The 23,944-nt window shown below is 33.3% G+C and overlaps 1 protein-coding gene across 1 annotated transcript; it reads left to right on the forward strand.

The window, feature by feature from the left end:
* Positions 1-638: 638 nt before the first annotated feature.
* On the forward strand, positions 639-11,178 carry LOC142329897 (small ribosomal subunit protein bS21m-like). Its single transcript, XM_075374813.1, has 3 exons — positions 639-795; positions 5,145-5,211; positions 10,882-11,178. Exons 1-3 carry the CDS (start codon positions 710-712, stop codon positions 10,996-10,998), a joined length of 270 nt encoding a protein of 89 aa, XP_075230928.1. The 5' UTR covers positions 639-709; the 3' UTR covers positions 10,999-11,178.
* Positions 11,179-23,944: the final 12,766 nt, after the last annotated feature.

Genomic DNA, 23,944 nt, shown 5'->3' on the forward strand with positions numbered 1-23,944 from the left:
TTATTATGGTCTTGAAGCCGAATAAATCCATAAATGACTTGTCTTCATATAAGCTTACTTCCTACCTTCAAAGATCTTTGAAAAACTGCTCTTTTAAAGATTATGGCCATTCTTAGAGAAGGGTAACTGATCACCAGCTTGGCTTCAGAGGCGGCCATTCGTCCATCAAGCAGGCCTTAAAATTCCTGTATGATCAGTACCTAGAAAGAAAGGAATACTATTCGGCATCCTTCCTATACGTTCAACAATCTTTTGACAAAGTTTGGCTTCCCTGTCTGTTTTTCTAACTGAAGTCAAGTCTACCTCAACCCACGAATGACGGTCTCATTCATTACTTAACCTGCTTCTTTGGTTGAAAATTTTATATATATTTCAAAGCTTAGTCTTATTTAATATTTTGTGATATTGTATATTTCATGTTTATTTTGTAATTTATTTTTGTTTGTTTTATTGTGAGATATTATTCTATTAATGAGCAATTTTTGGACTAGATTAAAATTTGGATTCGTACTGTTATATTTGAAGATAAGCCTATAATTTACAGAAATTGTAATAACAGATTTTTTTTTAATTCATTAGTAAGAAAAATGGACTGACTACATTTAGTTCAATAATACGCCAGTTTCAGCGCTGACATTTGAAATGATTTTATTCTAGTAGGAATTACTTTGTATAAGGTCGGAAGAGGTTAGTTTTTACATTTTAAGAAATGGGATTCAGACACACTCGTTTTATTGCGCGAACAGTTTTAGTTCGGAATGGGAATGTTGATGAAGCAGTTAGGACTTTAAACAGGTATTTAAATTTTAAAATTTGTTTTATCGTATGTTTCTGATATCACTTTGTATTAATTGTTAGTTCTTGAAAGTAATGTCATAGTGAAATGTCAATGTATTTGATTCAAGAATGTTTACACAATCTCAGGAATAGTCGAACCGAGACTGCCCTCTGAAGTATTATCCGAACGGTAGTTACCGGAGGCTAAACAGGAAAAAGAAAGAAAGAAAGATCCAAGAATGTTTAATTATAAGAAGAAAATGTAGTGAGCAAAAGATTGAAACTAATGTGTCAGTTGACTTTTTATTAATCACTTATTGCTTAGTATGTTACAGCATATAAAGTAATTCTGCACAGTTGACCATTTTCAAAAAACTGATAATTTTTGATATATGTTTACCCTTATATGTGGGTGTGTGATATTTTATTTTATTTTTTTAGCAGCCATGTTTGTTATACAGACAGTGATGATTTTTACATGTTCATGGAACTTGGAAAAGTAATTGTTATTATAATATTCCAATGTCATGCACAAAGTTAATCTGTTGCCAAATGTTCTAAAATTTGTCAGAATGTTTAAGCAACTTGTCTTCAAACTTTTCAATAATTTAAATATGTACCTTGAGGAAAGTTATGATCAGACATCATGTGGTCTACCTTTCAATGTGTTGAATATTTAAATCCATGTTTGGATTGTCTTTGGTGGATCCTGTTTATTATATTCTTCCTATTCCAGGGGATATTTTAAGTATGTTGGCTAAACGTTTAGTCTAGTATCTGTGTTCCATATAGCAGATTGTTTACAGCAGCATTTATTCCACTTATCATGTTTGTTTTTATAGTAAAATCTTTGAACACTGCATTTATACTAAGTAATTTTTGTTCGTGCATAAAGTACTTGTACAACTAACCTAGAAGTAACCTTTTTGTTTGGTTTTCTCTATACATTGGTGGGATTTGCTTAGAATATCTTGCATATGTTGAATAAAAGCCCAACATTTTACATGCATATCTTATATACTAGATATTCAAAGTTAATGCACATTTTTTAAGCTCGGCTTCAAATTATCCATTATTTCCCCATTACCCATTATTTTCTGTTCATCCTTGCAATTTCCCTTCTTGGAATCTCCCAACCTTCACTCGGAGCCTTCCTTCAAGAAAACAGATCCCAAATCACCTGATATTTCAGTAGAAGTTTTAAACTTATACTAGGCAAATCCAGATACAGTCTTATACCAATGGTTATTTTGTGGTGCTGTTATGTTGTGCGTGTATTTGTGGTCAGGGAGTTTAAATGTTTGATCTACCTCCTGAAACCAGTGTATCTAAAATCAGAAGCCTGTTTTTAAAACTACTTTTAACTTAGCAGAATTTGTAAAGTGAAAAAAGATTCTGTATTTTTTTTAAAATCTACTTTACATATTTGATCTGTTTTTAAAGAACACTTATACTTTCACTATTTGCCTTGCATTGTTTACTTCCCTACTGTTTTTTTTAAATAGTAACTTTTTGAAAAATTTAAAGTTTGAGAAATTTGTACTTTTTCAGCATTACATATTTGAAAGTAAGTTTTCTGAAGACTTTTCATGTTCTTTCTTCAACTGTTTGTTATTTGACAAAGTCTGTTTTGTATTTGCAAGTGGCCCTGTTATATAACATTCTTTTAAATTTTACTGAAAGTGGTTATCTCAGGCTAAACATGTTCGTTCAGCTATGAAACCAGTACTTCATAGTGCTGATTTACCGATTCCGATTGCTTCAACTTCTTTGAAAGAAATTTCTGATTCGCTAGAAGGCTGTTGATGAATCCTCAAAATCAGTAGATATTAATTACATTCCAGAAGAATCAAATACTTAATCTCACCTCATCACACAAGCAAAACTGAGCGACCAAGTTTAAAGTTAAATCAGTGCTACACTCATACCGATCAAAATTATGTCTTACGCAACATAGAAATTCAGACCTACACCCAAATAAGTTGACCAATTTATGTCACCTAACAAGGGGGAATGCAACCTCATTCAGGGCTGCGCAGGAGCCAGAGACAAAACCCGCACCCCCACTCGGTCCCATCATGGTGTTTCGCATGGCTTTACCAAGTCACGATCAGGACCGCCACCGGCGGAGGGAAGCCACACCTCTGGTCGCACGGGTTTACATATCCCGGCGGCACAGCCACCCCCACCAGTGGGAGCCCCAAATTGAATTACAAACAATACAAATATAACCGTGGCATGATGACAGTGGGCCTATCCAACCAATCCAACGCCTAAGCCTTACCCCTTGCCACCCGGGATCCTACCACGACCGAGTACCTTGATTACACTTAAACTTTTGCATCTGAAACAAGGCAGAGGGCCACCATAAGTTGTTAAATGCCTGGATATGTCCATAAAAAACCCAAATTCATATTTACATGGACTAGAGGAAGCTACATCCATCACCTTTAGTGTGGCATCCTGAGTGCTCTTGCTCGGTCAGAAACCATACTGGTTGTCCCATTCACAAATGATCAGTAGCCAATCTAACATTAATACGCAAATATAGGACCTTCTCAAAAACCTTGCCGATCACGGGCAAGAGCGTTAGTGGACGGTAAGAACTAACAGTAGGATCTTTGTCGCCACCTTTGAATAACAACACCAAATCTCCACGCCAGAAAGTGGCCAGCGAAGAGCAATCTATTATATATTCTATCAACTTTAAACACATCCCAACCCCGTAGAGTAAGACACCCGCCTTGTCACGCTTCCGGTCGCTATTCCCCCCAGTTCCTAGTCCTGATGGGCTTTAACGGGAGTCGTCTTTCACCCTCTGACTTTTTACATCTAATAGTAATAAGCCAGGCCTCGTTGGGATGCTACCGATGTAAATGCCTCGTTAGACATTTACATCAGTGATTTTCAAACTCGGCTTTTGCCATCACTGTAGGCCTCTTCCAGACATCTTGATTGTTCTATATCGTTAACCTCTGAACTAGCTAACCGAGTTCGTGGAAGCACGAACCCTGTGTCTAGTTCTACCTTTAATTTCAGCCGATTTCTAGTAAATGTCTCAAAATACGAGGCAATTTAACGAAAACATACCACCGTAAACGCTGTCAACAACAGAACAATAGCAACATATATGTTAATTTAATTTAAAAAATCATATTAATCTTGTAAATTTAGTTTTAAGGAAAATAATGTTTAATGTTTGTAATTTTCTAGAAAAATTTGTGCATCGTAAAGATTTCAATACACGGAAAATAGCAATCAGGTTATTATACAAGGAGATAATTATCTAAAGATAAAATCAGTCAGCTATGAGTAGAGGGATCTATTACAAGGGTGGGGATAAAATATTATTATCTATGATGGGTAGACCAGCTAATTTTTTAGATGTATGAATTTTTTGTATGATGTGTATTGTCACCTGAGAAAGCTTAGAGAATTCTAAGTGAAACGTGTATTTAATTTATAAGTTTGTATAATTGATTGGTTAACCCAAGAAATTAAAGGTAATATTTTTCACTAAGATATGTCTTTATTTTATTTAATTCTATCCAATCAAGAGGAAAATAAATTATATTTAAGTTAATATTCATATATAAAGTTTTTGATTTTATTTTAAAAGTTTTTAATTCTACTTTTAATTTTAATTTATTTGTTTATATTGACATCACATTGTGTACATGTGCAAAAAATTGTTACATTTTAATTTTTAAACATAATTTTAATTAATTCATCTTTATAATTTTTAAAAAGTTTTTTTTTTATAATTTACATCTTGTTATGATTTATAATTTGAAATTATTAATTAAAATAAAAGTTTTTTAAAATTTTTTATAAGCTTTTAAAGTGTGATAAAAGTAAATATAATTTAAAAGATTTTAATAAAATTTAATTGGATTAAAAGAAATTTAAATAAAATATAAATGAATAAGTGATATTATTATATATTGTGAGTTTGTGATGTTTTTGAAGTATATATATATATATATATATATATATATATATATATATATATATAAAAATGTAATGCTGCTGATGGTTGAATTAAGTTTTCAAAAGCACTTCTGCTTATGTAATGAAATAAGGCAATTAATCCTATTAATCTCCAGCCTGGATCTGCTAAAGGTGTTATTTTATAAATCACAATATGAGTGGGGGCTTTGTTGAAAAGTAATGTAGATTTGTTAGTAATTTAAATGTATAATTTTTTTATAAGCTAATCAGAATTCAGTTATGTAAGTTCTCATGATTGTGTAGTTTTCTAAAAAAATTAGTATATTTTTTTTAACTGTTAGTAAATAGTCTACCAAATTGCGTTCTGTCAGCATGATATAAATATTTTCCTAACCAGTATTATATTTGTATTTCAGGATATTGGGGCAAGAAGGAATATTTGAACAGTATAGAAGAACTCGTTATTATGAGAAACCATTTCAAGTAAGTATATATTAATTTTAAGTAAATATATTATAATGTTTTTTTTAGAAAAATTGTATTAAACGATGTAAAACTTATACTATACTACACTTACTGTTTGTTAAGGTAATTAATTAAAACTTGATTATTTTATTTCCTTCTGATCTTAGATATATTTAGAAACCTATAAAGCAACAAGATTTGATTTTCATTTGTAATATTCAAATTAACATAGAATGTAGGTAATTTTCATGTGTGTGTAGAATATTTAGTTGTTATATTACAAATTTGTTTCTTTTTTTGAGATCATTGGCAAATGTTATTTCTGTGTCGCTATGGACTGCTTCTCAATGTTTGAACATTTCCAACTCTAGGTACAGCTGATGATCCCACCCATCTGTTTGTCTCATTTCATAGCAGACCATATCTATATTTATTGTAAATCAAAATTCAAGTCATTAACAAGTTTCACAACAGTTACAGAGTTATCTGTAAACAAGTTTGACACTAGATTGCAACACCACTCTAATCTGAAATAATAGTAATTAATAATTTCTGTTATTAGTAATAATAAATTTTGTGCCTCATGTCCATTTTGTCAAATTTTCTGACTACTAAAACAATCTAATAAAACATAATTTGATAACACAAATATTTACAGAGCTAATAACAATTAACATTTTAATGCCCACAGGTTTGAAATTTTCAAACTTATTTATTTTATGCAAGATGTAGTCAGGTACAGGGACACAAAATTTCATTAAGATATCAGTCTGTTCTTAAGGTTTACATTTTATTGAAAAAACACAAAATGGCAGATACAGGAAAATGAAGTGAGATTGGCATGAAATTTTTTGTTTATTTTCATTTCCTAAATCATCAAGTTTTCTCTGCCTGTAGTTTACTTTTTAAAAATGGAAGTTTATTCTTAACTTGAAATGGTTATTTCTTAAGAGATTACCACCAGGTTTGCTGAGCATGTGATGCCGACAAGACTGGATGCATTTGCCAAAGCTCTATTGTTTTATTTATAATTGTGGTATTTTCGTTCTTTGTTTTGTAGTTTTTGTGTGTCTTGTTAGGTGTTTAATTTTTTGTTTTGTTATTTAGTTTAGATTTTATTTTGTTTTTTATTTTTTGTTGATTTTTAGGGCATTTGTTGGGTAGCCTTAGGTGATTTAAATTTTCAGCTAAGTGGGTGATTTAATATTCAGATCACCCTCTAAGGGTGTAGGGAGTAATTTCAACATGGTTAGAATAATTGTTTTAGGCTTTTTATTTGGAGTTTTTTGATTATATTTATTTATAGTTTCGTTCTTGTTATAGTTGTTTATATTAGCAATGGTAGCCGTGTCAGTTAATTCCTATTGGCAATCATTTGTTGTTTTGTTTATTTACATTTTGTTATTTTGATGTTTTTGGTTACTAGTTTGTTTTGTATGTTTATTATTTAGTTGTTTATTTTGATTTTAGTTTTATTTTATTCTCGGTATGAGTGATTAGGATGACCAGCGTCCATGTTCACCATCGTTTTCTCCTAGATTTCTTAAGCGGGCGCAGATAAGGTGGAAAGGGCACAAAGGACATTTGAAAGTAAGATATATTACGAGGAGACACAAAGGAATAGGGAAGTTAGAACGAAGGAAAGGGAGTATCGGTGGAAGGAGAGGAAGACTATGGAGAAAGCTTCGAGAGAAAGAGTCTCGGGAAGCCAAAGAGGCTGAGGAAAGAGGAAAAAGAGAAATCGACTAAGATAGGTCAGGAAGTTCGATCGAGGCAGGTCATTGAGGCTGTAGCTTCTGAAGAAAACAGTGATGCATCCGATGGTGGATCTGTCTGTCACTGCAGAAGGTGTGTCAGGTCATAAACTACAGCAAGAGAGAACTGTGGAAAAGCAGAAGCAGCTGGGGCAGCTAAAGGAGTGGTTAACGTAGTGGCAACTGAGGAGAATGATTCCAATTGTGATGCTAGAATAGTAGAGATATTCGTTATCTCTGTAGGTCCTGAGAAACAAAATTTACCACCCATGAAGGCCAAAAAGGCTGGGGCTGCAGCATTGTGAAAGTTGGAATCTCAATCAGGTTCCACTGACATAGTCTCTAATGAGGTTGTTAGAGCAGACTGGTGGGCATGTTCAATCGGTGAGATCGAAGAATTTCTCGGCAATCTTAAAAATATTAAAGAAAGAAGTGTAACATTCATACAGTTGCTATGCATAAATGGTTCAATTTTTACATTTATTGACAGTTAAGAGGAATGACCGACTTCAGGGATATATCGAGGGTTTCAGGGCCAGGATGAGTAAATGAATGTAAATCTAGGCCTAAATGATGGGTAAATGAGTGTAAATCTAGGCCTAAAATACTATTAACTGATAAACCTAGAGGTAATAAAGAACTTAGGCCAGGAAGGAAGGCTTGCACATTCTCAGTTTGAAGGAAAATCCGCAAGGTGTCAGGCAGGATTGTGGCAGATGGTAGTGAGATTGAGTGAAATATCAGAGGCGCTGAGAAGATTAATGAATATTTACTAAAAACGGTGGCCACTAAGGTCCTGAGACTCCGTGATTGTTTACGACGTCCCACGAGATTTGAGAGAGCAAGGGTTCATGGTTGCGGTTTGGACTCAGAATAAAAAATATTCAGAAGATGATTTTAAAAAGTTTTTTCAAATAGTTTTCATGCAGGAACAAAGACACCTGTAATGTGCATTACGTAGTTGAATTTGACAAGCAGTTACATGCTGTTTTTCTTGGGAAAGGTAGGTTATTTGTGGATTATGGGTCATGCAAGATTAAGTATTATATTAGAGGGAGTCGGTGCTTCCGATGCTCCAGATTAGGGCAAGGAGCTATGTTGCTGCTGCAGCAAGGAGGGACATTATGCAAAGGACTGTCCAATTAGGAAAGCAGGTGGACCTAATTGTGTTAACTGTTCCCAAGTTGGTAAGCCTGAATCTCATTACTGTAAGTCAGTTGAATGTCCTGCATGTAGGCGTGCACAGGTGGTTGTTGTGTAACAAGATTCATACCTAGATCTAGGTGATTGTACAAACAGTTTGAAGTTCTTTTACTTTTATGTTTTGTTAAGTTTGTGTGTTTTTGTTAATGTGTGTTATCATACTGCTCGTGTATTTCTGTTTGTTTTTTCTCTGTTGCTGTCCCTGCTTCTTGCTTCGTGATTTTCCTAGTTTTGTTATTTTGTTGTAGTTTTTGTCCCCTTGTTTGGCGAATTGTCTTCTTGTTAGGGTTTAGTTGTTTATTATTTTGTACGTTTTGATATTTTTATAGGTGTTCTCTTGTCTGACTATTTTTATAGTTTTGTTATTTCGTTGTAGTTTTATTACTTTGTTTTCTACTTATCTTCTTGTTAGGGTTTAGTTAGTTTTGTTGTTTATTATTTCACGGTTTAGTTGTGCTGTTATCTTTGAATGCTTCGATTGTTCTTGTTTTCTCATTGTAGGTTTTATGTCTTTTGATTTATTACTTTGTTGTTTTAATTAGTGTGGTCTCATGTGTATTTAGTTCTCAATGGTTGTGCAGCTCAATCGTGTAGTTTCATTTGAGACCGATAAATGGTATCAGTTTAGGGTTAGTGTCATGTTAGGTGACATACATACATGTTAGGTGAATGTCACTTGTGGCATTCACATTGGTGGCATCTTAACAGCAATCAGACTGATATGTGTATTGAGGCTACTGAAGATGACCTCTGGTGAAGCCCCTAAGGGCTAGGTACAGGGGGAGGGCATGGCAGTAGGACTGGTGGTCCCATGGTAGGTGTCTTCCCCTCAGGATCAAGATGTTCATGATGTACTTAAAATTGTGTTTGTTCATTTAAAATGTCGTTTTTATGTGTGTATACTAAAGTTTATAGTTTTTTCATCATTTATGTACAAGATTTTCACATTGTTGATGTTTGTGTATGTCTTCAGTGTTAAGTATATTGTCGAGAATAGTTAACCTTCCCCCAGCTACAGTGTGATCAGATATTATTAATTCATTTGTAGATATACAACGGTTAATCATTTTTTATAACATTCCTGATTAACTCTAATAAGCATTCAAGCTGAGCATATTTTTAACACAGTGGATCTCGTACTACCAACTATATTCTTTCTATCATTGTATTTAATCTCTTTTCCAGGTAAACCTGATTGTAATGATTTACATTGAAGAGTCTAAGGAGAACGATTTCTTGGGCCATTCATTTAATGTTTACATGTTCGGTCTAGCTTCATTGATCCAGAATATTTACAGTTGAATTAGTTACTATTATGTGTTTGTGGTCTTACCATGTTGATAACAGATTCTGACTTGATCTTGTGTGTTGTTGTATTTCTATATATTTTCTTCAAGCAACATCCATATGTTTGATGTTTACTTCCCTTCCAGTAACTGTGTTACCCCTACGTTTGTCTCAGTACTGTAACAAGTACAACTTTTTACTTGACTCCTTGCCACTTACAAATCACAGGTAGCAAATAACCTGATGTAGCTGTAGAAAAAGCTCATGCTGAGTTAATTTTTAAGGAAAATAATATTCATTCTGGATGTGCAAGCTTTGTTAAATTTAGCATAATTAGTGGTTGACAATTATTAACAGTGAGTTTTGTCGTGTAAGTCTAGTGTAAAAATTGTCATGGAAAAATAAAATGATGAGGGGACACCAGCTTTTTCATGTTGCTTGGATATTTTGTTATTCTAGTTTTTTATACTGGCTAATTACAAATCAAAAATGTTAGATTGCCTCTTTGAAACATGTTTTACAAATAAAAATCATCAAAAACTGAACAACTGAAATCAGAAGGTTTTCTGATTTTTCTCATGAAACAACTTGAAAACATATTCAAATTGTAGCAGAGTTATATCTTGTTTCTTACAGCATATAAAAATATTTATGTTTTTTACAAAATTTCACAAGTTTTACTAAGATTACATTCATTTAAATTGCTGTGTTTGGTTAAATAAATTTACACTTGATGAATTTTAGTAACTTCTTTTGTTGCCTTTGACTTATACCGAACAAACACTTTAATAGAAAAATCAAGATTTATCGGCATAAATTTAAGTAGATGAAACCTAATGTAAAGGGGTTTTGAATTATTTTTGTTCAGAACCAATAAATAAGATGCAAGTAAAAACCAAATCATATCGATTACTAACAGAAATAACAGTACTTAAATGTAAAAAAGGTATAAATATTATTCGTTCAAAAAAATTCATCATTTGCTTACTTGTGGAAACTGATTAAAAAAATGCCTTTAAAAATTGATATCTTGTGCGCAGAGAAACAATTTTAATTTATCAGTTATTTAACGATAAATTAAAACATCAATAACGAGAACCCGGTAAATTATCTCTGACCAAGCTTAATTTAATTAACATAGCATCTCAGAACCCAACACTGTGAATAACTTTGCTGCACAATGTTGAGTTTTCTGAACTATAGTTTATTTCTGCTAAGGTTAAGGACATCTAGACTAACATATTATGATGGGAGAGATATACAGATAATACGCTAACATTAGTTGAGCTACCCTTAACTTGAAATAAACATTTATTTATATACTATACTTATGTTTAGTCTTAGATTTTGTATCCGTAGTATAAATATTTGCCTCTTTTGCTGCACCTTACTAATAGTAATTTATTAGTATCAGTTGCTCATTAATTTTTTATTTCTATTTCAGATGCGACGTAGAGTTAATTATGAAAAATGTAGGGCCATCTATGATGAAGATATGAGCAGAAAAATTCAATTTATTTTAAGAAAAAATAGAGTGGATCCCTTTCCAGGTTGTATTTAAACCTGATCTAGTGAAGTGTAATTTTTTTTGATTTTGTCAATTTAATGTAATTAATTAAGTTTGTTTAGATCCGATTGTGGCAGTAATGACACTTAAATAATAATTCATTTTGTATTTTCTTAATATACATTACTGATTAGATGTTATTTTTTTGTTAAATAAAGAATAGTTAATAAATGATTTTACTCTTTTAATTAACTTATCCTGCCTAACTTGCAAATTTTTATTGCTAACTTGCTATCAACTTCAACTTTAATTTGCTACCACTATTTTTGTCATATGTATATGTTGCTCAAGCATATATGTATATGTATATGTTGCATCAAGCATCAATTGTGATTGATGTACCACGATTGATGTTGCACGGTTCAATGTAATCATTGAACCGTGCTTACCTGGTCAAATAAATTAAATTGTATGAATAATTTGGGAATTGTTTTCTGTCTAAATCATTAAAGGTGGAATTTTTCAGCTTATATTTTTTATTATCATGGTGATCCAGTACATTCAACTGAAGACAATCCATAACATAGTGGTTTTCAGAAGCCGCTTGGAATTCCTTAAAATTTAGGAAAATGAGATTTATAGAAAAATCGTTTTGAATCACCAAATGTTTATTATCCTGTTATAACATTAGTAAATACTAGTCGACAACGCGAGGTACAAATTTGGAGAGTTTGCAAACTATTGCTATGTACAGTCACATTCTAGTGATACTAGTAAATTAATTGTGATTTCTGCCTTGAGATTACATTACAGTTTTAAACATTATTCTTTGTGTCTACGGACGTAGATGAATATCATGTTAATGTTACATAACATTCTATTATTTATTAGGGCTTTATTTTTATTAATGAATTAATTCATGTCATTTTAATTTCAATGTTTAATAATAAAACATCAGTTTTATTATAATATTATTCCTGGTTATGAGCAATACATACATTGACATACTTTGCCCTACTCTGACATACATCGACCTACACTGGCCTTAACAGACATAAAATGACCTACGTTCGATCTACACCTACATACTTTTCCCCAGTGGTAACCTACAGTAACCTATATTGGACGGTGGATTGGGAATGAAGGTCCAGTTGCATAGCCACCTCACTCCCCATCTTTGACCACACTAGATTTTCTTTTTTGTGGGATTTCATTAAAGACTGAGTTTATGTAACAAATTTGCCCGCTGAGCTTGTTGAGCTAAGATGAATTAACATCGCAGCTGCAGAGGTAACGCCCGACTTCCTGGCTACATACAGTCTGGAATGAAATCAATATTCAGGAGGGATGCATGTCACATTAGAAATGGAAACCATTTCGTTGTTTTTGAGTTATAGTTAATAAAAATTTTGCTCTCATCTTTGATGAAAAGGTAATCTTGCCTTAAAGCCTTGATTAAATCTTAAAACTAAATTAATAGTTTTACATACTTGAGGTATTAATAATGGTCCGTATAAAAAAACAGCTTTAGATTTGGCATAAATTACATTTTGTTAAATTGCCAGCAAACTTATAATTTTTGCAACAAAATGTATTTTTTTTTGTCTTCAGTCATTTGACTGGTTTGATCAAGCTCTCCAAGATTCCCTATCTAGTGCTAGTCGTTTCATTTCAGTATATCCCCTACATCCTACATCCCTAACAATTTGTTTTACATATTCCAAACGTGGCCTGCCTACACAATTTTTTCCTTCTATCTGTCCTTCCAATATTAAAGCAACTATTCCAGGATGCCTTAGTATGTGGCCCATAAGTCTGTCTCTTCTTTTAGCTATATTTTTCCAAATGCTTCTTTCTTAATCTATTTGCCGCAACACCTCTTCATTTGTCACTTTATCCACCCATCTGATTTTTAACATTCTCCTATAGCACCGCATTTCAAAAGCTTCTAATCTTTTCTTCTCAGATACTCCGATTGTCCAAGCTTCACTTCCATATAAAGCGACACTCCAAACATATACTTTCAAAAATTTTTTCCTGACATTTAAATTAATTTTTTATGTAAACAAATTATATTTCTGACTGAAGGCTCGTTTCGCTTGTGCTATTCGGCATTTTATATCGCTCCTGCTTCGTCCATCTTTAGTGTAATTCTACTTCCCAAATAACAAAATTCTTCTACCTCCATAATCTTTTCTCCTCCTATTTTCACATTCAGCGGTCCATCTTTGTTATTTCTACTACATTTCATTACTTTTGTTTTGTTCTTGTTTATTTTCATGCGATAGTTCTTGCGTAGGACTTCATCTATGCCGTTCATTGTTTCTTCTAAATCCTTTTTACTCTCGGCTAGAATTACTATATCATCAGCAAATCGTAGCATCTTTATCTTTTCACCTTCTACTGTTACTCCGAATCTAAATTGTTCTTTAACATCATTAACTGCTAGTTCTATGTAAAGATTAAAAAGTAATGGGGATAGGGAACATCCTTGTCGGACTCCCTTTCTTATTACGGCTTCTTTCTTATGTTCTTCAATTATTACTGTTGCTGTTTGGTTCCTGTACATGTTAGCAATTGTTCTTCTATCTCTGTATTTGAACCCTAATTTTTTTTAAATGCTGGACATTTTATTCCAGTCTACGTTATCGAATGCCTTTTCTAGGTCTATAAACGCCAAGTATGTTGGTTTGTTTTTCTTTAATCTTCCTTCTACTATTAATCTGAGGCCTAAAATTGTGCTTCTTTTGTCCCTATACTTTTCCTGAAACCAAATTGGTCTTCTCCTAACACTTCTTCCACTCTCCTCTCAATTCTTCTGTATAGAATTCTAGTTAAGATTTTTTATGCATGACTAGTTAAACTAATTGTTCTGTTTTCTACTGATTTATCTGCCCCTGCTTTCTTTGGTATTATGACAAACACTTTTTTTGAAGTCTGACGGAAATTCCCCTTTTTCATAAATATTACACACCAGCTTGTATAATCTATCAATCGCTTCCTCACCTGTACTGCGCAGTAATTCTACAGGTATTCCGTCTATTCCAGGAGCCTTTGGGCCATTTAAATCTTTTAATGTTCTCTTAAATTCAGATCTCAGTATTGTTTCTCCCATTTCAACTTCCTCTTCTTCCTCTGTAACACCATTTTCTAATTCATTTCCTCCGTATAACTCTTCAATATATATTCCACCCATCTATCGACTTTACCTTTCATATTATATGTTGGTGACCATCTTTGTTTAACACATTATTAGATTTTAATTTATGTACCCCAAAATTTTCTTTAACTTACCTGTATGCTCAGTCTATTTTACCAATGTTCATTTCTCTTTCCACTTACATTTTCTTTAATCCACTCTTCTTTCGCCAGTTTGCACTTCCTGTTTATAGCATTTCGTAATTGCCGATAGTTCCTTTTACTTTCTTCATCACTAGCATTCTTATATTTTCTACGTTCATCCATCAGCTGCAATATATCGTCTGAAACCCAAGGTTTTCTACCTGTTCTCTTTATTCCGGCTAAGTTTGCTTCTGCTGATTTAAGAATTTCCTTTTTAACATTCTCCCATTCTTCTTCTACATTTTCTACCTTATCTTTTTTACTCAGACCTCTTACTATATCCTCCTCAAAAATATTCTTTACCTCCTCTTCCTCAAGCTTCTCTAAATTCCACCGATTCATCTGACACCTTTCCTTCAGGTTTTTAAACCCCAATCTACATTTCATTATCACCAAACTATGGTCGCTATCAATGTCTGCTCCAGGGTAAGTTTTGCAGTCAACGAGTTGATTCTGATTCTCTGTACACAAAATGTATAGAGAATCTTATTTTAATAAAATATATCTAAATAAAATTTTAAGAATTTAAACTTTTATTTAAAACAAAATATACTAAATATGGCAGAAAGGCAATTCTTTAAAGGTAAAATCTATTCATTAACATTTACCTAAACATGTTAATCCATTTACATTACAAGTATTGTTTAAAATGGCTTTCCATACAATTCAAACCATTGTAATCTTGTAATCTTCAGTTTGTAGTAATTTCCATTCATAATTATGACTATTCTAATAAGTTCAAATTCACCAGTTTTATTAATTATGCCCTTCTTTATTTATATTTTCTTCATGCAGTAACTTGTTCATACACAATATGTATGGACACAGTGCACATGTAAATGCACTTTTGTATAATTTATGTTTCTGGTAAAATAATTCAGTGTATATCCAGTATATAAGTACATGTTGACTAAAGCATTCAATCTCAGATATTTTCAGGAAAGTATAAATTTTAACCATAAAAAGTAGATTAGTAAATTAATAGGGACAAGTTAATTTTTTCATTGATTTTTCATTGTACTACAAGTGTTTGTTTTAACTGTTTTGGGCTTCTGCTTTAATATCCATCAGCGTTAAAGACATTTGTTCCTCAGAATCTGATATAATTAACAAAACTATAAACAGTGTAATATAGAAACTTTGTTATTCATCAGTGTACATTCAAATTAACCTCTACTTGCTAACTGCTAAATCGAATCAAAATCAAAGTTAAAAAAAAACAGCACATTAACATTACCCGCGTCTGATTGGTCAGCCCTTGAAAAGAATATGCTTTTAAACACTTGTGTCACAATGAAAATGTATTTCATCATGATACAGGTTCCAGCCTCGTAATACAGCTGTAGAAAAAATAATATAGACGTTCACATATTTAAGAATTTCGTTGGTGATTGGAGATTCGCAAAATGAATTAAACATACCCTTTTACATAATGAAATTATGTAAATTATAATAAAAATATCAATATGTTCTTGTTTTCTCAGATTCCATGAATGCTCTACACGTGATGAATGATGTGTGTACTCTAAACACCTTGTTGTCTGTGAGATTCATTGTCATTTCAAAAATTATTAGGTGTAATACAATGTGAGCTTCTGCTTGATCCCCAGCCATATAGGAATTTCAGGAAATGAATGCATGGATAGCGAGCAGCAAAAGAAGTTTGTTTCCAGCCTTCTTTTACTGATCGTGTCATGTCTAACAATCTTGTCTGTTACCTGAAGAGGGTGGTTCATGACCAGTAGCAAAATGAATGGGATGCTAACAACAACCTTCGCCCAATTAAGAATACTGTTTCAACATACAGCTTCTCAGGCAGAATTAACCATCGAGAAGAAATTATTATTTGCTGTTTGAAAGAAGGGTGTGCTAGAAAGAGTCTAGTGTGCTAGACTCAATCACGGATATCTGATGACTCAAACAGACGCACCAGTTTGGCTAGCTGCTACTGCCGTCTAACAGTGCTTGATATCCTTGAGGATTATATCTGTTATGCAGTGTTGCATCGCAAGTTTCAACTGGGGCTAACATACGAACTATTCTAGGGAATAATGATATGGATTTATCTTGCGTTTTACAATTTCTTAGAGCCGTCCACTTATCCTCAGATACATGAATTACTGTAGTGTGTTCCAAATATTTATACCATTTAGTGTAATGCAAATTAATATTTTAATAATGTAATGTAATTTAATATTTTTTTAAATATATAAACTGATATATAGCATTGTGTTGTTTCGATTTTAGCATGTGTTACACTCTTTTTACTTTGAAGACATAGTTGTGGTGTCCGGGTTTTTTGTTTTTTAATTTTTGTTTTTTAATTAACTATTAAATTTCCAGTTTTCCACAAAAACTGGAAATTTAAGTAAAAATCTTCACTTTCAGCAGTTGTAGTGATTGGAAGTCAATAACCATTTTTAGAAACTTATTCTTCTGGTCTCCTTTACAAATTCTCCTGCATCTTCTGTGATGCCTCGAGTAATCACAAAAAGAGTAATATTTAGGAAATAATCTTCCTACCTCTTGATTACTAAATACTAAGGAATCAATCATATGCTCTTTGCTTTAAACTTAGTTCGATCCTACTTTTCCTGGACTCTAAATACTTCTTTATCGCTAAACTCTATGCACTTCCTTTGCTTCGCTTTTGAAGAAAAAGGCTTTTCAAAATGTGGGTTCTTACATGGATGGTTGAGCATGCCTCAGGACGTATTGATTCTGCCTGGATTCCCCCAGTCGGCCACCTTCCACAATGTATTTTACCTTAACCTTATTTCTAGTGTCTATATTTAAATAATTAACATGGATTTTATTCAAATCTATTTTTTATCTTATAATTTGTTTTAATTTATTATTTATCTTATATTGACGTGATTTATATAATGGATTTTTATATATTGATCGGAATAAAGTTATTTTTTTAAAAAGGCTAACTTTTTAACTTTTAATTTCTTCTTTATTATTTTTACAATATAGTTGTAGGTCTTAAACCTATGAATATTCCCAATTTTAATTCGTTTTCATGTAATTTTTAAGAGAAAATAAAAATGCTGAAAGCAAAGCTAAAACATTTCACAAGAACAGTAGAACAAACCTTGAATGATAGTTGGCCATGCTCTATGTTGCTTTTAAGTATTTGTTTCTCCACACAAGTATAATTGAGAGAGATTGCAGAGGATGTGAAAGATAACGTGCATGCAAATTTCTTTGTTGGCTATATTCAGCTTTTCATGACTGGAATTTTTCCAGCAATTCATAAAGCTTAATAATGCATTTTTAAGTACAAGCAGAAATATTATTTGGTAAATAAATTAACAGTTACTACTTATTAACCAGAATTTATCATTCATTATTTCATAGCAGTAGTAATAATAATGGTTACTATTCATACATTATAAAACAGTTAAGTCTTGTACATAATTTATAATTTTTTTTTTACTAATTTTAATTAATAAGGAATTATGTAACCACATTAAGTATAATTTTGATGACATACTTAAATACAACAAAAATTCATAAGTAATATGTAATAGATTCTATAAATACATAAATATTTTCATCTACTGTAATTACAATAAATAAAAAACATTAAGTGAACAGAAATTCAACAAAATAAAATGCTGTCTTTTCATAATCAAGATTACAAGTAGTTTTCTTTAAACATGAAAAATCTAAGCAACCTTTCCAAAAATAAAGGTAGCGTTACACCTACATATCTACCATGCAAAGTTTTTAAAAGTTAAATTGCTGTCCGCTGGTATATGAACAGAAATGTTTGAGGTTAACTATCACAAAAATAAACTATCAGATTATCATTAAATGTGAATAAAAATTTAGTACGTTAAATTTTTGTGTTTAGCAATCGCTTTTAAAAATATTTCAAGATATATTAGGAGAAATTTTTTAGATGAAACCAAGAAGAGCTTAACTTTAGAGGTCTGACTTCAAGGATTTTTTAATAACTTTGACTAATTGACTTTGAAATCTCTAATCAGATTCAATTATTAGTTGTGCAGTTAATGGACTGCAAATCTTCAGGAAGATATAACCTATAGACCCCTGAGCCTCCTTAACATGATGGGAAGCTAGTAGAAAAGATGCTGGCTTGCCGCATCATCAAAGAACTAGAAGAGGGAGCCGGAATCAGTCCTAACCAGTACGCGTTTATGTGGGGGCGATCCACCGTGCAGGCTATCTGCCGAATTTCGGGATGGGCCGACGAGGTGAAGAGAGGCACTTGGCGAACCAGGAGAATTCCTCTGATGCTATCACTAGACATAAAAAACACTTTTGGGGCTATTGGTTGGGGTCATATTAATGATGCAATTGCAGCTAGGGGCCTCAGCTCGTACCTGCGTAGGCAAATTGAATGTTACTTGTCCAACAGAGGATGACTGGTGGAAGCACAGAAAGAAACAGTACATTTTCAAATGCACGGTGGTGTTCCACAGGGCTCTGTTCTGAGGCCGTTGTTGTGGCTGGTGATTATAGATGAACTCCTTCAGAAGGAGTTTCCTGTCGGCGTCCAGGTGCTAGCTTATGCAGATGACCTTGCAGTCCTCGTAGAGGGAAGGACAGTCTTGGAGGTGCGAGAGAGTGTGTATGCGGCCATCGACACTATACAGGAGTGGTTGAAGTCCAGGGGTCTGCAACTGTCTACGGAAAAATGCCGGTGTATTGCCTTTACGGGTAGAAGAGTGCTAGAACCGTTCAATATTTCCATCAACGGTCATGCTATAGAAGAAGCGAATAACATCAAGTACTTAGGAGTTATCCTCCAGAAAAACGGTAGATACACCGACCACATAGTCAATGTATGCAACAAGGCAGAAAGGATGATAAAAAGTCTAAACATCATTATGTCATCGCAGAATGCCCCTCGGGCCTCAAAGCGCCGTTTACTGGCGACCACCGTTGTGTCTTCGCTTATGTATGCCGTTCCGGCCTGGTGGCACTCTATCGCCATCAGGCGCAACAAAGAGAGACTGGCGAGGACGCACAGGTGTGTGCTCCTAGGTGTTGTGTCCGCATACAGGACAGTGTCCTATGCCGCCCTGTGCGTGTTATCGGGTACACCTCCTATTGACCTAATCGCAAAAAAGAGGGTGGAGAGGGCACAAGGCAAGCCAGAACAAGAGGTCAGGGATGCCGTTTATAATATCTGGCAGGAAAGATGGTCGCAGGAAGCTGTGGGTCGATGGACGAGAACCCTCATCCCCAACATCAAGCCATGGTTGTCGAGAAGATTTGGTGAGGTTGATCATCACCTATCGCAGTTTTTTACAGGACATGGTTCCTTCAATAACTACGTGCACAAAATAGGCAAGAGAGAAGAGCCAATTTGCAACGAGATAGATCATGCTGAGCACACCTTTTTTGAGTGCAATAGGTGGGACACACTTAGACATAGTAAGGCACTCACAGGTATAACTCCAGAGACAACAATAGACTACATGCTAAGAAGCGAGTCAAACTGGAATAATTTTGCTAGTTTTGTTAGACAAGTTGTTCTACAGAAATACTCCGATGAGAGAAGACAAGGTGTTGGCTAGAATAGGACTGGGTGGACAGCCTTGCTGGTGAGGTCCAGCATGCTGCGGTGTGTTGGCACTGATGAGCCACCAAGGACTCCACGGGTAACAGTCAGGCAACAGCACACTGAATACTGAAGGGACCCGGTACCGCGTCGCGGCGAACTGGGTCTGGCGTGGTGTATTAGTATTGCCCTTTTGGGTCCCCAAGGGGCCAATATTGATAAAGAACTCTCAAAAAGAGCTAACCGGTAGGCCGACCTGCCTTGCCGGTATATAGCCGGTAGGTGGGGAGGCCTATTTGAGTTTAAAGACACTCCCCTGGGCGGCGTAATACCAACAAGTCGGTCCGGCCCAGGGGAGCTGAGAGAGAAAAAAAAAAAAAAAAATCTTCAGTCACTAAATTTTATACTTATCCATTTTTCATGCGAATAGATCTTTGCAATTATTACTCAAAGAGAAGGGGAACAATTGTATTAGCTTTTTTACAGCTATTAAGGTAATAATTCTTTGCAGGTACACCCGTTGGCTACCCGAAAAGAATTTTGAAAAGTTGAACTCTCATCCCCATGACAGCTACCATGTAAATCAATATTTTAAATATAATAAAAAATTTGTACATCATAAACAAATCTTCAATTTATATCAAAAAATTTGCAACAAAGCAAAGACATCATGTTGCATACCACTCACTATAAGTTGTAGAGATTTGAGAGCCCATTCGCACTGTAATAAATAATTCATCAAGATTTGAATCAGATTATTGATTTGTACCATAACAACTGATTTGAAGTCAGAACTTTAGAATTGCACTAAAAAAAAGATTCTTCTGCCTTCAGAATCATTAAAAAATTTCTCAAAGTGTAAATATTTTTAAAGGCAATCGTAAAATTTAAAATTTACCAGACTAATTTTACATCTGTACACTATCAAAATCTGATAGTGTACTTCAGTTTCCAATATATTTATCCGCCTGACATTAACTTTACAACTGTATTCATTCAAACAATATTATAGTCGAATAATAAATGAGTAAAATTGGTTGATGTTAAGCAATTTTTTTTAACCTGAGTAAAATGGTAAACTGCAATCATTATAACCTGCTTGTTTCAGACACATTAAACATCTCAGCAAGTAGCATCCTGAAAATTGAAGAAATTAAAGTAAGGTGAAATAACTATGACCTTGACCTAAGATACATTTGATGAACTGGTTTTCATAGATCACTGAAATTAAGAAGAATATTGTTCACATTTCTTAGTGGCTAATGACCACAGTAACTGATGACAATGTTTCATTTTTTTGTTTTTGTATTTAACCTTGGTGATTCAAGGAAATCAGTACATAAAATATATCATTTCCTGAATCTTAAAATGTTATAGAACTATTTATTACATAGTAGGAGAAAACAGTTTAGCATTTTTCCTTAAGACCTAATTACGATTTAATTGATGTTATAAATATCTTAAAGTTTTTATTTAATTAAGATTGCTTAGCTTATTTCCGAGATATTGATACAGGTTTACTGCTTTTACAAAAAAAAAAAAAAAATATTGTGTAGGAATGTATAATGGATAACCCTAGGAATAAACTACTTGCAGCACTTCTTTCAAATGATACATTAAGTTAAAAAACATTTACATTTTACATTAAATAAAAAATTAACACCGATTATTAATAAATCACATTTATAAAATATGCAGGTAGGTTTTCTCCTACTCGGAGGTAAATATTGGGAAAGATACAAAGATACATATCAGAAACACACAAAGAATAACGTTTAACTGCAGCTCAAACATTTTTGAGACGCTATGAGAATGAAGGTGATGATTTATGGAAACACGTTACCAAAGATGAAACGTGGATAACTTTTTTAAATGTTGGGACAAAGCAGCAATCGATGCGATGGTGACATTCATCATCCCTGAAGCCAAAATTATTTAGGTGAAAAAGTTCAATAAAAAAACTTACGGCTACAATTTTTTGGGATGCTTAAGGAGTATTGCTGATTGAAATTTTTACAACTGTTAATGCCGATATGTACTGTGAAATGTTAACAAAACTTAGACGTTCAATTCAAAACAAAAGGTGCGGAAAGCTAAATGGCAGCATTTTGTTTCTCCACAATAATGCATGACCTCACACGGCAAACAAAACCACTGAAAAAGTACAAATATTTTGTTGGGAAAAATTCAAACATCCGCCTTACAGTCTGGATTTTCCACAGAGTGATTATTCTGTTTTTCTCCATTTAAAATAATGACTGCCTAAAACAATGGCTTGCATCGCAGAAGTTTGAAGATGATAAGGAATTGTAAAACACAGTAATTAATGGATTTAAATCGCAGGAGGGAGGTAACAGAATGTTTCAGTTAACAGAATAATGAAGCTGGTCAAAAATGTATTGCAGTAAATTGCAAATATGTAGAAAAATAGTATTATATATATAATATGCAACTTTATTTTGTTATAATAAAGTTTTTTGTACGTTGCTTACTTCAATTTTTATATCAAAACGGCCCTTACTTAAAAACATGCCTCATATATAAACGCCTGTAAGAGCTATCTGGAAAGTTACTTACATTTTAAATGTTTGCTTAAGGAGTAAGGGAAAGGGTTTCCTGTCCATTTTAACATAGCAATGTAGTAGGACTCTGTATCCATCTGTTAGTGATAGAAAGAGATCTGTGTTATTTAAGTAACAATATTTAAAATTTTTGGTGCAATTGAGAATTTCACTCGCTATATGTGAATATTCTTAGTATTAAGATTCCTGTTAACCAGAAATTTTAACCATCAAATCCTTCACCACAGTGCAGAAAAGGGCAACCATTTTTATTATTATTGTAATTCAGAGGGAAAGAGCCCAATATTGTGAATGATAAATCAGTTGAAAAAACATTTAGAGGTAATTTCATTCATCTATCAACATTTTCTGTTTTCTCAAATCTTTCATTCAGTTTTTCATGAAGCAACTGCAGCAGTACTATGCTTTCATAAGTGCTGCAGATTGTTATTAAATTTTGATTCGTGAAATGTATTATTTCGATATTATTTGTATATACAAGGATTAACTTTGTTACTAACTTACGTTAAACAAAACTACATTTTTAACAAAACTTCTACTTTTATCTAATTTTCTACATAGTATCTGAGTAAATTGGTAATTTTTGTGTGTTTCACCAGATTTAGATTTACATCATAAAATGCATCCTTCTGTTTGCGGTTTGAGAGCCGTGTTTTCGTATTTGTATATATTATTAAAGCAGTGAGTTACAAATTATTACTTTATGTTCGCGAAAAGTACATCCCAACCCCGTAGGGGAAGACACCCGCCTAGTGACATTCCGGTCACCTCACCACTCCCCCTGTTGGGCTTTAATGGGAGTCGTCTATCGCCCTCTGACTTTTATATATCACAGTAATAAGCCTGGCCTCATTGGTATATCGTCAATGTAAATGCCTCGGTAGACATTTGCATCGGTGAATTAATAACTCAGCTTATTGCCTTTGCTGTAGGCCTCATCCGGACATCTTGAATGTCCTACATCGTATCCCTCTGAATTAGCTAACTGAGCTTGCGGATGCGTGTGAACCTCACGCCTAGTTCTACCTATTATGAGCCAATTTCATGAATGTCTTGTAATTCGAGGCAAAGAACACAACATACTACCAAGCATGTTGATTGCAACAACGAAAATTTAGTCCTAGTTCCCTTACTGAACTCAACTTAGTTCAAACCCCAGATTCGTGAAAAGTACAGTGGTGATTGGAAAGTACAGTGGTAAATTGAAAAGTACAGCTTACCAGAAAGTACACAGCTTGAACCTACATATTTAAAGTCGATTAGCAACTGTAAACTGTGGCAAAGCTGTATTTTAGGATAATCTGTTGAAATTAGATGAATGGTATTATTTTTTTTCTAATTTCCTGCATTACAACTACAACTAAACTTAGAAAAATTGTTATACAACTGAAAGTCTTTCTATTTGTCTGTTATTCTACGAAATTCCACTTTCACGTAAAAAAACTGAATGATCTAAATAGGTAATAACTTTTTTTAATCAATGTTATAACAAGCGTTTTTATTTTTTAATAATAATAACTTGGTTTAGTTGATTCTC

Source organism: Lycorma delicatula, chromosome 9 (assembly GCF_047948215.1).
Source record: "Lycorma delicatula isolate Av1 chromosome 9, ASM4794821v1, whole genome shotgun sequence".
Classification (NCBI taxonomy): Eukaryota; Metazoa; Arthropoda; class Insecta; order Hemiptera; family Fulgoridae; genus Lycorma; species Lycorma delicatula.